The following is a 16,263-nucleotide window of genomic DNA, read 5'->3' as shown; positions in this document are numbered from 1 at the left end:
AAATCTGCCGTCCCACCTTCATTCATTCAGAGCGTCCGAAGTTGCTGAAGGATCTGCATTAAGGGCAAGGGTGCGCACAGTCACTCCAGCACCTTTCACTGAATACACAGAAAGGAGGGGAGCCTTGTGGACAGGGATTGTCACGCTTTACTCAAATTAGCATGTCTTGGTTCCTGGGATGACCTTGTAATCAGCTGGAGTGACCGTCAAACGACCTTAGCAGTTACCAGACTCCGTGAGTAAACGGTGTAGAACGCCCTTTTGCAGGAGTTTCTCGCTCCCATCGTCACTGAAGGCGACAGTGGGCCATCAATCAACACTCTGTATGCCGAATGTGTCTCGCCTTGTTGTCACCGCGGGTCTGTCCGAGGGGACGCATCGTTAGCTTCTCAAAGCCATTCGTGACGGTGGCGCAGGAGAGGTTAGGAAGTCACTGCCCCCCTGGCAGATCATAACAGGGGCCTTCAACAAGCAAAAAAGGAAGTGCAGGTACACAGCCGTTTTTATAATGCCAATGTTGTCATTGTGCTGTCATCATCTCCATTGTCATCACAACGTCATCACGCTGCCATGCCATCAACCAAAACATGCACCGCAATTATTTGTGCTGCCATCATAAACACTGTTACCGACGTTAACAGTTTACTCTGGAAGACTATTGCTAATGTGTCTGTTTGAGTCCTCTGGTCCACAGAAGCTATTTGCTTACTTTGACCATCATCTTTGATGGTTCCTGCACAATTTTCTTTTTCTTTTTTTTGGTACTCTTTGCACATAGTAGCTTTATCCTCTTTCATGTTGTCGCACACATATCAGTTTGGTATGTCTGGCGGTTTGGCTGTAACTCGCCCCTGTTTTTACCTGACCAGGAGCTTTGAAGAGACAATGCACTCGCTTGACCCAACCAAGAAGTGGACCACCAAACTGAGTAGCGCGGGTCTCGTCTATGCCCACCACGGACGAGAGGTGATCGCCGAGACACTTGGCTGGAAGCTCGCCGAGCCAAACCTCGAGAAGATATACGACAAAGTCTATGAGAATTTCATGGAGGAGATTGATGCCATTGACAACGGCATCAATGCTTACGATGGGGAGCCACGGTATGTATCCGCTGCAGACTGCGTCGGCCGTAAGGGTTTCCTGCTAAAATTGCCGGAGGTAAATTTTGCCACTGTGATCACGCAATGTGGTAATGCTGGCCCGCACATGAATTGGTCTATCCCTAGTGCTTATAACTTGAGATGTCCTTGTGGCTTGCTTTATTGTGCATTAACTTTCTAAATTTCTAACCAGCCATATTTTTTTTAATGCATTAAATACACGAAGGCAATAAGTCTCTGTACACATGAAGAATGAGTGCCAACAGTTGATGTCTAAAACATGACGGCTGTGACATGTTTCCGTCTATCACAACTGCTTCTGGCACCTGTAGTACATGAAAGCATGGCCTTTAATGCCCACACTAATTATTTTAACAGAACCATCACTGGTCGGTGTATTTGGAAACCTTGTGTTGTCGCATTTGTAACAAAACACTTTGCCGAAAATGATCAATTTGCAATGTGGCGAAGTCATCTGAAGCCAGAAGAACAAAGTTCAAGCAAATCTGCATTCTACCTACGATTCCCATGCTGGCTGAACAGCTGTGCTTGAAGTTTGCATAGGCCCTTGTGTCACATTGACTCCCTTGCAATTTTTGTAGGAAACGCCATTGGCTGTGCCACTTATTCCACAGAAGTTCAAGTTGTTGATGTGCTATACCCCATTCAGACAGGCATGTGTGAAATCACTTTGAGCAAGGGCACTTCGCCATTAGTGTGATTAGCAGGCTGTCAGATGGGAAGGGTTGGTGACATTCCCTTTGCAGTGCACTTGTCTGGGAGCGCATTCAGTGAATTAAGCGTGTAGCCTTGATAGCAATGCTTCAATAAAAAGTGACTAAATGCTCACTACAGAGTCTACACTAATTCTAAGAACACCTTTCCATGATTTCATATGTTACAAGCATCTTTGTGACTTCAAGGATACCAAAACAAGATTGAAATCTGACGTGATATCAGTCGCACTGTCAAATTTCGTGTGAGGAACCGAGAGGAAATGGGACGCTTCAGTGTCATAACCTCTATGGGACTGCTCCAAAGTGGAAGCTTTGGATTACAGTCAAATGACTTTATAACAAAGTGCTTGGGACCTCCGAAATAATTTGTTTTAGAGATCACTTTGCTGCAAAAGTCACGCACCGTACAGCTGGCATTAGAACCAGGACAGAATTATTCCATCATTGTACAGGTCACTTCATTGTCGAGGCGTTCGTTGCAGAGGCACTCAACTGTAATATCTTTTTCTTTTTTGAGTGTCAGTGCATCATTAAAACGCGTATAGCAACCAATATGATTGTCACACTGGTTTAGTCACTACTAAAACTGTGCAGGCTGGTTATGTAATTGTGATTAAAGTACACGCACCTACGATAGATTTTGGGATTTTATTTGCATGCATGTGTAGTTCTACCTTTTGTTGATAACTGCGTTTCACCGGAATAGCACAAGCTGTCCTCGCCATATCTGACTTTTTTTTTTTTTACTTTGTGACCTAAAGGCAAGAGACATGCCTAATCAGATTGCATGCACAATGCGAATAGTGTTGTACAATCTCAAATGATTCTATGCAAGTGCAAATGCTTATTCTGAGTATATGGTGGCACGTATATAAATAGCAGATTAATTTTACCCATGAGATCATATTCGACAAATGTGAATTGTGCTCGCCGACTATCATTCACTTGTCCTTGTTGCTTTGCTTTCAGTGAACAAGTTCACAAAATAAAAGATTGATTCTTTATTCTTTCCTTTGAGAAGTGCTTATCCCTCTTCACTGTCGCTACAGCAATATAGAATGTCAATAGCCTGATAAGTGTGGCTGCTAAGTTTGAACTTTGGTGGAGAGTGTGTCAGAGGTTCTTTTCATAGAAACTGTGCAATCCCCCTCGTGCTTATTCTTTTTGTGAATGTTAACTTCTGTGGTCTAGTTAAGGCTGAAGCAGTGCAGTTGGCATCATGTGCTACCACTTGTAGGGCTACTATGTGTTGGGCTTCTTTGCAGGTACCGAATAAACACAAACCTGAGCTCCCGAGTGGGGCACCTGAACCCGCCTTGGAATGAACCGAACCCCAAGCTAGACGTGAGTCTCTCTCTCTCTCTCTCTCTCTCTGTGTGGTTGGACCTAAATTGTATTCGGGCTTTTGCTGGCAGCTATCACCTTCAGACACACTGCACACAATTGTGCATGGCATGATGGTGCGTTGTAAGCAGAAGCACTGAATAAAAATAAAATTATGGTTAAAATGTGTCCATACATCTTGAAAAACTTCTGATAGGACCTGTGCTGCAAGTTTGAATAGTGCCTGTTAGGTAGGTGTTTTAACAAAATTGGTTTGCTCTTGGTGCAATTACGTTGTCATGGCGCAGTTTCAGTTCTTACATTCCTTTTCACGATGTTTTACATCGGGCATGTCTTTCAACTGTCTGGATAAGTCCTTTCCCAGTGCTCTAGAGATGAAGTAGTTGACATCCTCATATCTGATGTTCCTGTAGAGATTTCTCGCAGAGTCCACATTCCGTAAACTCAACAAAATTCACTGATTTGAATATTCTTAAACCATTGTGCAGCTGTGCGCTTATTTGTCATTCTGAATAGGCAAGAAATGTGGTGAAACTGAATTATCAGCAAACAGCATTGATTGATGCCTGGAGGGAGCTACACAGCCCAAAGGAAAATGCATTGCCTCAAATTTTTGCTGCTGCCACTCAAATTGCTGTTGTCTAGCAGCATGTTATTTTATTGAATATTTTGTCATCTTGAAAGCAGGTTCGCTGTCTACGCTAGTCTTTTCACTTTTATTTTTCCTCCTTTTTTGTGTGTTTGTTTGAACTCGTGTCCCTGTGGCGACGTGCACTTGGGGGCCACACACGCTAACCACTCTCTCATTGCATCGTGGTTGCACTTGGAAACTTGTGCAGGGCTTCATAGGCCACGCAGACTCTTGAGGGCGACAGTGTCTATGCATGTGTTTTTGTTGGCATAGTGGGCAATACTGTAGTTAGTGCAGACCACAACATGCGTATGGCAAAGAAGGAAATGCTAACAACTAAGGAAGCAAGATGAGGCAAGAGAAATGAAGTGAAGTAAATTTCGTAGTTTCTGTATGCTGGTTCATACACAGCAGGGAACACTACGGAGGCCGGAGAGACTTCTCGCAGCGCTCACATTCGTGGCCCAAAATATTGCGTAACAGGTGAAGGAAAGGTATACTGTATTACCTGGTGTGTAAGCCTCATATTCTTTCCAAAAGTTTCGCTGGTGCATCTACTACAACAGTGGGACTTAAGTATGCATAAAACCGTGCTTATTGGCACGACCAGTATGCAAATTCTGAAAGAAACTAAAGGTTGTACTTGTTGTATTAACAGTAGAGCAGCCATTGGTACAGATGTTAGCTACTATGGCTTGCCGTACAGGCAGTACAATGGTAGCAGTACGGTTCTCGTGATATAGGTGACACCTTGTTGAAGGCCACACTACAGTTCGCTGTCATAGTTTGGTTTTTCTTAAAGAAAAAGGTTAAAACCCACGAAACTGGCGCAATAAATAACCAAATGGTACCACAGTTTTTTACTGTGACATTGTGGTGCCTCAGATACAGTACCAGTTACAAAAAGCACCACTTGGTTATCGTCGTCATCAGCTGCCCACACGAGAAGTCGCAGTGCTTGCAGCTTCCTGTCACCATTTCACTTTTTGTGTGCGTGTGTTCAGGCTGGTTCAGGCGTGTCGCGATTGTCCGTGTGTTTGTCCCAAGCACGCACCACCGCAGTGGCAATGCCAGCTACGTGCCTACAACGTCGCATCAAAATGATTCAGAGGCTGACAATGATTACCCAATGGTGTTGGGCTGCTGAGCACGAGGTCGCGGGATCGAATCCCGGCCACGGCGGCCGCATTTCGATGGGGGCGAAATGCGAAAACACCCGTGTGCTTAGATTTAGGTGCACGTTAAAGAACCCCAGGTGGTCAAAATTTCCGGAGTCCTCCACTACGGCGTGCCTCATAATCAGAAAGTGGTTTTGGCACGTAAAACCCCAAATATTATTATTATTATTAATGATTACCCAGTGATGCTGCCACCCTGTGATGTTGTTAGGATCGTCACGTTGCAAAGCGTGTGACGCGAGGAAGATGGAGGAGACGGTGCATGATGAGCAAACACACAATTATATTAGACGGCACGTGAACACGAAAAAAATATCTTAACCTAGACCCACACATACAAGGTTGTTCATAAGTAGGAAAAAATGCAGTCTCACGAGGTTGCGGTTAAGTCCGGAGTGTGGTGACACGTAGAGTCCTTGACGTGAAACGCTTGTTCGTCGAGTGATGACCGGCGTGGAATAGCAGACGCAGCAGCACGGGCAGGAAAAGGTGGACGGCCCACAGCTCCGTAGACGAGAACAGGCCACTCGGTCGCCCGGTCACTCGAACCTCGCGCGTAGAAGCGGGTTCCAAGATGCCGGCAGGCCGACCTGGGGCCTCGTACAAGGCAACGACCCGAGGCGCTCCTCGTCTCGACGACGGACGCTCGCTCTCCCGAACCTCGCGCGTAGATGCGGGTTCGAGGCTGCAGCAGGCCGTTCCGGGGTCTCGTGCCGTGCAACGACCCGAGGCGTTCCCTGTCCCGAAGACGGACGCTCGGTCAGGTGAACCTCACCGGTAGATGTGGGTTCCGTAGGCCCGGTGGCCCTAGTCGCGCCGGCGTTCCAACGATCTCCATTGCGCGAGACCCCTCTCATCCGCTGCACGAGCCTCCCGCGTCTTTCTTTTCCTCTTGTTGAGGCGGCCCGCAATGTCGTCTGCTCTTGCGCTCGATAGTTTGTGCGCACTTCTTCACACACCCGAAGTAGCTGAAGCTTTAGACACTGCGTTGGAGGACGAGGTCTTTGATGGCTTTGAGTGAAGTGTAGTAAATATAGCTTTACTGAGCCCAAAAGGAGTATTGGCTGAGTTTTTTTTCTCGTAGAATTTGTGGCTCATAAAATTTTGTTTACGGAGATTTAGTGTCCTCAAGTATTAGATAAGTTCGGCATTTCATGGTGAGTTCACATGCATGCATTGTTTAATTATGCCAGCTTAGTTAAAACAGCCGCGGCTTATATACTGGTGTGACTTACTATATTATACCAGCTTTTTCTTCAAAACTCGCAAAAGAAAAGTTGGGGGTGCGACATGTAATCCAGAAAACATGTTTGATGTATGTCAAGTGATTCGATGGAGAATTAATTTTAACGCTTTCTGTGTCACAATATATGCTGCAATTATTATTTTTGTTAAGGTGTCGCTGCTGGTAACCTGTTTACCAATGAAAAAGTTGGAGTGGTATATTTCCGAGACCACTGTGACCACCGTGCACCACTTGTGCTCTCGACCAAATCACATTATCTAACACACTGGAAGAACAAAGTGCACAAATAAGGCCTGATGCAACATAACCCTGTGTCCACAAAAGGCGGTTACAATATAGGAAGTAATTATTCCATAGAAAGCGTAGCAGCTCTAAAACAGTCGCATTGCCATGCACAGTGAGTGAGACTTCTGTGACCACGTCGCTTGCGTAGCTTGCGCAGCAGTGCCTGCTAAGTGTGGGATAGAGTACAGAGATAGATAGAGATAGAGGTAGAGATAGAGGTAGAGTATAGTACCAGTCTGAGCTTCACGGCTTTGCTTGAAAGGTGGGCTGAGTAGCGTTATGTAGATGTCGAATACAGTTGTCTGGCAAATTTTTTAGTGGCTTCAGGTCCATTCGTTTTACCAGGTTGCATTTTGTTCCTCCCCCTCCAGATTATATATGAACGAGGTCCTACTGTAATCATAACAGGGGCCAAAGCTTATGAAGATTATTCTTTTATTGTTCCTGCCTTCAAGGGTTGGCTCGAATGCTACAGCTATTGCCTATATTGGCTGTGTGTTACACCAGGTGATGATGAAAAATTGAAACAGAACGCTGACAAAGTAACACCCTGGCCGTTTTTCTTTTTTTTTTAATTTTAACGGTCAATGTTGTTTTGCCTTCCTGCATTGCAGGAGCAATTCCAGAAGGCCATGAGGCTGACGGGTGAAGAGTTCCTGGAGCGTGTGCGTTATTACGCTACTGCGTGGTTGCCTGCCCGTGAACTTGTCCAGACGGCTCTGCAGCAGCGACAAAAGGTTGTTGCAAAAAATTTAAGAAGTACTAGACTTGTATGCAGTTGAGCCTTGGTATAATGAGAATTTAGCCTTTTCCAATTACCGTTTCTTTACCTGCTAACCATCATTACGAAGTTATTGCTCAGCGCTACACACTCCTACATGTATTCAAAATTTCCCGATTGTTGTTGCCAATTCTGCAGCAAACCTCGCATCATATTAGACTGTGCATTATGTGAATAGTGGTGTATGTACTCGAACCTACTTCAGCACCAGCGATTACAGCGGAAGGTATGATGAGCCGTCTGTAAATTGCCAACGCACTTGACCCATGGATCGAATTTGACAGCTGTGGTCGTTGCTGTTATTCTGGCTGGAGTGTTGCTTGCTCCTTTGTGCGGCACAAGTTCGCCCTGTAAAGAGCACAGTTTTGGCACTGCCTGGGGCTTCTTCACCATCACTACAACATCACAACATGCATGAAAGTTTGGCATGCTTGATTATGACAGCAGGAGTCTTATCCTATTGCACGTACAACTGTGATAAAGACATTCTCGCATGATACTTGGTAATACGTGCTTCTGTCCTTCTAAAATAGGTTGGCGAGGCAGGCACCGTCCTGATACTGGAGCGCGGTGGCTGTCCTTGGAAAGACCACCTGCTGACCCTCGAGGAGGAGCTCTCCATCCCTGGCGAGGTCAAATTCGTCCTGTACCAGGACCAGGGTGGCAGCTGGCGGGTGCAGGGTGTGCCAGTGGCACTTGGCTCCTTCGCCTGCCGGTGAGAGCCCAGCAAGATTCATGAGAGAGGGAAAAAATTAATGATACGCTTAAAAAACAGAGAATGGAAAAAAATTTTTTTTTTTTAAATTTTATACACACTGCTAGCCTCCATATGGAGGCTGTTGCAGGATATGGGAAAACACTAGTGGCGTGCGAATACTCGAATAACACTGAATCGAATCGAATATGTACTATTTGATTTTTCTAACATTCGGTATATCCAGCGAAACATTGGCCATGGTCGGTGCCAAAGCGTGCGCGTGTTCGTCTGTCGGCAGGACCGACCGAAACGACCACGTTATGTGGAAAGAGGAAATGACAGCAAAAGCAGTGCAAATTTCGAAAAGCACAAAAGCATTTGAGAAGACCGGGCCAATTAGCCGCTGGAAGGCACCCACATCATATTGGATATGCGGGTCTTATGTTCACGAACACATTCACGCAGTTTTGAGCTTTCTGTCCACGCAAGTTTAAGCGCACAGACGAACTTAACGGCATGCCCATGGGCTCATACACCAATTCAACAGCATGTGTTGTCGTGTGCTGCGGGAAAATTTAGAGGTGTTTTAGCTCCTTCTTTGTAAAATTTACGTGATGTCACTTCATAAGAGGCCGTCGAACTGCCACTGTGTAGCCTTTAGGTGCAGCGGTAGCTACAGTATGCGGATGTTTCAGTTGGCTGCGCAAACATGCAACGCGCATCATCAGCTGCAGTGCATGTAGGTGTTATGAACTATTTTGGCCATATTGATTTTTACTCGACAAAGAGAACTGGCACCTGTGAATTGCCAGCATAATTTGGAAAATCTTCTCACTGTATGATCACTTGGTGTGGGAACTAAAATGTAAGAGTGCTCTTGTATTGCCAACCCAATGCAACCCCAATACGTTGAAGCGCCAGTCGTTATAAAATGTTAGCATCGGCCATTGGCATCATTCTCAAGCATTTGAAGTCTAGTAGGCTTGAAATCACGATACATGTCTACGTTAGCCTTCTGTGTGAGTCCGATGGCCTTGCTCAGCGCAGCGATCACTGCGGCTGCTAAACCATCATATGACACATACAAGCTTTATGCTCCGGCATTGCCTTTTTGCCCTGTAAGGCATAATATCCTAATGGAATCATATGAGAAGAATCCAACGGCTATCTCTGAGGGCACAACTTCCATAAAATGGGTGAGTGTGTCGTAGAGGATGGGATGAACAAGACTGAAAAAATAAGAAGATCGCTTGTGAACCTCTTTGATCGCGAAAAAAGGAGGAAAAATAAGAACAGGCTTGGACCATGCACTTTACAGACAAACAGATCTATAACCCAACACCTAGCACTGCTTTGGACGCTCACGCAGTCTGCAGCCAGTCGCTCAACTACTCGACAAGTATGATTCACACTGTATGGTATACTGTTATTACTAACCAAAACTATTTCATTCGTGGGCGGAAGCCTCGTCCAGCAAACAAGGTAGTCATGCAATGGTTATCTACAGAGAACAATTTGAACGCTTGTCAAAGTAAGCAGCACACTTATTCCGCAGCAGAATGATACCCATGCCAATATATATGTTTTAAAGGCATACTATACAGTGCATCTTGTTCCCTTAATACCTAAGTTACTGATTGCAACATTCTTGTTATGCAACACTAATAGACCCCCAGCATGTGTACCACCATGTTCTCTTGTATAAAGTGTGTAACCATTAAAGTTTATAATAAATATTCTTTCTTATATTAATTATTTTATTCGATATGTTTTTTTTTTTCTCTTCTTGATTTGATACGATTTGATACAATATCTACTATATGTCATTTACACACCCCTACAAAATACATTGCATAAAAATATTCACACTGCAGTTAACAACAAAACGTAGTGAACAGTACAATCAGAGGGTGTGGTCTTCCTGGGCACTTAACGAACAAGAGTAATAAAGAACAGCAATACAGAAGAAAAAGAAAGCAAATGATAACCATTTCAGCTTTGTTAGTAAATGACCCTCCTACAGTACCAAAAACGCCACTCTTAACTCAGCAAAACGCTTGTCAAGCCAGAAACGGTGTAAAAAGGAAACGACAGGTGGCGACGCCATCTTGAAGGGCCTGCGCCTCCTCGTTGTGACGTCATGCATTTTGACGGCTTCTGCTCGGATGTGCAGTTGAACCTCGTTTATATGTTTCGGGGGGAAAAAAATGCAAGAGAAAAACATGCAATCTAAGGTCACCAAAAAATGTGGCAAACTCAACTGTAGTCCATACCTACATAATGCGAAAGCACTGCACAAATAGTTGCAGCAGGAGACACGTAGAGCTGGCTCAAGCGACCTGAGGCGGACATTGTCGTTTTTTGTGGCTTCGGCAATGTTCCCTTTGCACCCTTTAAGTTCGGCCTGGTTCGGAAGCTTCCTTGAGCAGGGCATTTTTTGGCGGGAAGTTTTTCTCACGCCCAGTTAGCCCGAATCGTCGCGGCATGAGACGTCAACGCGCGTTGAGCTGGTGGCACCCGACCGACTTAAGACACACGTCATTTTCCTATTGCGCACCGTTTGAAGACGGCACAGGAAACTGAAACGAAATTGAACCCTGGCAGGAAATGCGGGAATATGATGCCTACGATGCTGCCAGAGTGAAACACGGCGCTCAGTTCATGCTGCCTGCAGCATGGAACACCTGGGCATTTGGGTTATCGTCCCACTATGCCCCATGCACTGTGAAATAGATAGGTGAAGAAGCTTGTCACTCTAGAGTTGGTGGCGACGGCTGTGAATGCGGCTTGTGACAACCCAGGAGAGGTTGTGCTGGTACCGGAATAGAAAAAGTGTGCGCCTGTGGTTTCATGTGAGATGTTACAGGCAAGTATTGCGGGGAGGCTGCTGCAACGCGCAGTTACTATTCTCGATCGCACATGCCTCCTTCTTTTTCTCCTCTACATGGGATCCAGATAACGTATCACACAAATTGCAGTTTGACAATGTACTGAGGGTTGGAGCCAAAAGATGAACGTAGGAAGCGATAAAAAAGAAGCGTAACTGTATTGGGTCATTTGTTGTGTTCTTGGTCGTGAATGTTGGTGCCGGGAAATCATGTGTAACAGGATCGTATCAACAAAGTTCTACTGTATTCCAAATTATTGTGTTCTACAGAAGCGAAATATTGAATGTGACAAGTTTCGGTAACTTTTACTGATCTGACAGGTCCAAAATAAGGAAAAATACTTTTAAGATTTGTGACATCACACTGGCATACTGAAGCGGGGGTTTCGGCGCGAAATAAAAATAAAATTGAACTTTGACTTTCATTGCCGCTTTTAACCCCCTCAGGTACATAAACCAGTGAGCCGAGAAATTATCGATGTATTGTATTTTTTGCTTTATTTGGGCCTTCGAAACAATGATGAAACACTTTTCAAAAATATATTTCTGATAGCTTGTATGTTATTCTCTGGGACATATGTGTCCCTGTGTACCTTAGGGGGGTCGAACGTATACGTGAGCATCTTAGCTGCTTCCACCGTAAAACTCCATGAAGCAATTTCTCGCGATGGGCAAGCACAAGTGAACATCGAAAATGTTGCAGCAGGTAAATATGCGGTTTTCGAGCTTCGAGTAGGAACAATCCTTGCACCTCTTTCAAGCGGGAGGTTTTGCAATTTGTTGTGGGGGAGCTTCTTGCGTACATTATTATGTGCCTGCATTACCGCTCAAGACTTGTGCTCTGTTCTCAGTTTAAAAAAATTTTGACAAGAGCCTGCGCAACTGCTTGGCAGAACTGCAGTGAGATTCATAGTGGGCATAGTGGTCTAGTCATCTTGCAATTTGATGTGCATGATGTAGACAATGTTTACTCCAATGTCCGGGAATTCAAAGAACACTCGAATGTAGTATTTCTATTTATGACTTGCAGTTGGCTTTATAAGTTACCTTGGAGCTGACAGGTGATAGCTCATCAGAAGGTTAACAACTGCAAAGGCCTGGATTTCTTCTACCTATGTTATGAATACGTTGCCGTTTTCCTCCATATATGGAATTCTTTCTTCTACAAGCACTTTTACAAAGTTCTGGCAACTTCCTAACAACAGAAAACATTTTTAGTGTTGTAAAATATGTCGGTTGTTTGTGCTGGGGAATACACTTTATTTTCCTGCATTGCGCGAGGGAATCACTGCTGATTCGCTGTTTTGTACGTTTTGTTACGATGACCCTTTGATGGCACACATAGTTTTTGGGAGCAGTTTTGCGAGATTTTAGGCCCACACACCTTCTCTGTTTTGCTTTTATGTTGGCTTTGAATATTCTAGTTTTTCTGGGTGTTGTGCATCAATTTCTGCACCAAGGCTATCAAAGTCTTCCTTGTCAAGCTGTAAAGCAGACTCAGTTGACGTTGTCATCAAACAAAATCTTATAGAATCTTTTCTTCTCATACGAGCAATTGGCATTGTTTTCCTGCCATATTTCTAAAAAATAGCCGCTGTTATCGGAAATAAACCAGCCCACACATAAAGGCACAAGGTATATGAATTTATTCATTTCAAGTGACTATTGAAACGTAAAAGTGCCACCCTCAAGTGAACGCTGCAAACTGACATCCAGCATTCCATCACAGTACACTATGACACATATGCCCCAATGCCTCCCTTTCTTGTTAAAAAAGTATTTTGTACTCTTTTAGATTGAACAATGTTGGTTTGTGAAGAACCCTAGAACATCGCACTTTATATTCCACACATTATCTTCCTTCACTGATTAGAAAAATGTGCGAAACAAGTACTTCATTCATTGACGGAAAACTACCCCATTGTCACGTGACTCCACTAACTTTTCGTCAGTGTTTTATCGTAGAGTTGTCAACCGGAACAAAATATTTCGGTAACGGAAGCTAACTAGTTCCGTAATTGCCCTCAGTAGGTCTGTAGAGGCAAAACATGTGTATTGAGATGTGTTTAAAATTCAGGGACACATGCATCCCATGTGCGTTAAGGGGTTAATAATCAACCTATTGCGGCAAAATCCCCCCCTTGGCTCCTCTACTTGTTCAGGCTTCGTCCACTCGAAAGTTGTCCACTCTAGTTACGAAGCTGCACTTGTTTACCATGTCCGGTAAGCATTGCAACACCCCTTCATGTGACCCTTCGGTGGTTCCACCCCTGCAGGGTGTTCCTTGCCGAGAAATGGCGAGGATTGCGTGACGAGGAGCTGTCCCGGGTGAGTGGCATCGATGGCTGCATCTTCGTCCACTCCAGTGGCTTCATCGGTGGCCACAAGACAAAGGAAGGCGCTCTTGAGATGGCCACGCAAACACTCAAGGCCGCTGCATAGCCCCGGGTACGTGAATGGTTTTGCTACAAGAAAGGTCTTAGGACACTGCATTGGCGGGCTAGTTGGCGCGAATCCATAATTACTTTGTTTAGCGCAACGTCCTGTCGCCTTTCTTGTGTCCGTTGTTTTGCGCACAACAGAGTATTTAAAGGTCTTAGGTGACTAGCAAACAGGTCCTCGCAGTCTGCGTGGCTGCCGACTCTCCCGGATTTTTTGTGAGTTTACAAATGGGGACTCATTTTACGATTTTACAAATGTTGCACTGAGTTTTACAAAATATGAATTCTGTTATGTATTGAAAAATTTTAGTGCATGTTGATAGATATGGTGGAGAATGATTGCAAGAAACGCATACCAAAATGAAAATGTGATTAAAATGGTGCTGCGCTCTTAGGGTAACACCAGACGCCGTGTGCCAAAGGAGGGTACTTGCTGAAAGCAAGTCTATACAGACGAGTTCCTGTAGCAGACTAAAATGGCAACAGCAGAGTCACTGAAGTAGTCACTGTGATCTAGAAACTATTTGTTCTCTACTGCTGCAAGTTTGCTGCTGATTGTGCACTCTGAGTCTCAAAGTAAAACATTGTTAGTAAAGTTTGCATCTATCCTAATAAAGGTGTGTACTTATGCCACTATATTTAAACAATGCAAAGAAAGATATAGCTGATGGACTTGTGGACAACTTCGCTAAGCTGCTGCTGCGATATCTGCATAAAGATATCTTCATAAAAAATGAAAATACTATTATCAAGTAATGCTTTATCAGTCTAATTCATTTTTTCACTTTAATGTTTGTTTAAACCCAATGCTTTTATCTTGATTGATTGAATGAACAAACAACTGTTTAGCTTCCTGTGGTTTCATTGTGAGTGGGAGTCCACGTCCTGATTTCTGGGTAAGTTCACCGCACCAGAGGTGTCGAAATTTTCTGTCGCAGGAGGACCCTCCCATTATGCACCTATGTGCATTTGCACAGCTTGTCAATTAATTTTTGCATTGAATGAGCTTAATGGGCTGAAGGCAGTATGTTGTGTGGTAAGGAGAACCAAATACAGTGCATACATTGCTTGCTGCTCTAGCCAGTCCCAGTTTGCCTGTTGCATAATTAAACCAGAATTTCTTGGTAGCTCTTGCAGCTAGCCGGCTCCGTCGAAGGAAGGTAGATTTGAAGAAAGAGAAAAACTGCCATCCACTACGAGAGTAGCATGAAGTTGTAAAGGAAAGCTATACAGGTGTCTCGGAAAGAAAACTTTGTTGTCAAAGAAAAACTTGTCTTGGTCTGGGGATTTTACCTGGGACTAGTGCCTCTCTGGGGCAGTCGCTCTAGCATCTGAGCTAACCGGGAAGCCGATGGATGACACTGTGAGACGAAATTAACTGACAATTTAAAGCACACGAACACTGAGCATAGTAAATCAGTGTTGCAGAACTTCGTAGCTTTGTGCTACTCTCGAGCGGGTGACAGTATTTTTATTTTCTCTTTCTCATTCACCGAACACTTCTACTACCTTGCGGATTTCTGCGGAGCTGATTAGGTAAATTGAAATTTCCACAATTTAACAGTGAAAACAATCCTGCATACTACCTTGACAGTTCTATTGGCTAACAAATTGTGCACGATCATGCAGAAACAATATTTCACCAGAAATTTAGACAAACGATGTGTTTGTCTAAATTTGCATCAACTTTAGTGAGAGCCGAAGTTGATGCAAACCAACAACGCAACACCACTTGCCTCCCATCTCTTCCCCATCCACACAGAACGTAACTTTTTACGACAGCAAATGCTCACGCTGAACACTAGCTCACTCCTCGGCCCTGTCGTCTGTCATTAATTCCCACCATGCTTTGCGTATACCTCCTTTTATGTTGTAGCGCAATGTGGCCAGTAGCTGAAGAGCAGGCAAGACAGGAGTTTTGAGGGAACTAACAAAATACATTTGTAAAGAATCTGCGCAACTTTCGAGCCTTACGTTTTCAAGAAATGACGGAACCATGCAGAAGAACGCACTCAGCAAATTTCATTCAGATCTGTTGTCCTTGAAAAATCGCCGGAGTTGCCCTTTACACTGCTCACCAAAGCATGAATTCTACAGCTGAATTTCAGCAACCTCTGCAGAATAAATTGCTTCTGTAGGTGTGTGCGACTTCTTAAATCTGTGCGTGAATGTTTTTTTCTGCTGCGTTTCAATTCAGGAACATTTCAGGCCGCATCAGCAGCAACAAGTCCGGTTGATCCTGTGTGAGGTTATTCATTAGCGCAGTACTTTCATTCTCTTTCTTTCTTTCTATGCTGTCGCCTAATGTGCTCTTGAAACGTGTGCCAAGGAGAGAACAAACATACAATGTTGCTGCTCTAAACTTATTTTCGTTGTTGCGGAGACTACCTACATTTAATTTCCCCTGTTACATGGTCACCCCATTCTGATTAAATACGATCTGAGTCTGCTCACTCATGTTCATAGAGCTGTTGTCTGTGCCCTCAAGCTCTGTAAGCTGAGCACGTGCTGGTCGGCGAGTTGGTTATACATTATTACAACGAAGGCGCCAAATAAAACAACGGACGAAGGAAGGAGACGTGGTTGTCTCGTGTCTCCTTCCTTTGTCCATTGTTTTATTTGGCGCCTTCGTTGTAAACTCTGTAAGCTGAAAAGCCCAATCCTGATTGCTCAACGTGTAGGATGCAATCATTTTTTATCAAACTGAAAAAGTTCATCTGCATGGGACTCGGTTACGATCGAAAGTGCCCATGTTCTTGAGAGCGTGGCTAGACTCTAGGAGTGAGGACAAACACACTATAGTTACTTCAGAAATCACTTTTGCATCTTTGGGAAAAAAAGCAATACGCATTTTATTTTCTGATCGTAAACAGAGAATACAGACTAAATAAATGAAGTACTTACGTGCAAAAATCTCGACATTTCCTGCGTGGACC

The 16,263-nt window shown here is 44.2% G+C and overlaps 1 protein-coding gene across 3 annotated transcripts in view; it reads left to right on the top strand.

Moving 5' to 3' along the window:
- LOC142560581 (MYG1 exonuclease) overlaps nucleotides 1-16,263 on the top strand; it is a 274,671-nt gene that overhangs the window by 257,637 nt on the left and 771 nt on the right. For all 3 annotated transcript variants that reach the window (XM_075672788.1, XM_075672786.1, XM_075672785.1), the window contains exons 4-8: nucleotides 870-1,100; nucleotides 3,103-3,181; nucleotides 7,136-7,258; nucleotides 7,836-8,017; nucleotides 13,163-13,334. In XM_075672788.1, coding sequence (XP_075528903.1) covers nucleotides 870-1,100; nucleotides 3,103-3,181; nucleotides 7,136-7,258; nucleotides 7,836-8,017; nucleotides 13,163-13,328 — 781 coding nt within the window. In that variant the 3' untranslated portion in view covers nucleotides 13,329-13,334. The remainder of the gene's footprint in view (nucleotides 1-869; nucleotides 1,101-3,102; nucleotides 3,182-7,135; nucleotides 7,259-7,835; nucleotides 8,018-13,162; nucleotides 13,335-16,263) is intronic.

The sequence above is a fragment of the Dermacentor variabilis genome, chromosome 10, assembly GCF_050947875.1.
Source record: "Dermacentor variabilis isolate Ectoservices chromosome 10, ASM5094787v1, whole genome shotgun sequence".
NCBI classification, from domain to species: Eukaryota; Metazoa; Arthropoda; class Arachnida; order Ixodida; family Ixodidae; genus Dermacentor; species Dermacentor variabilis.
This window is presented reverse-complemented; position numbering and strand designations above follow the sequence as displayed.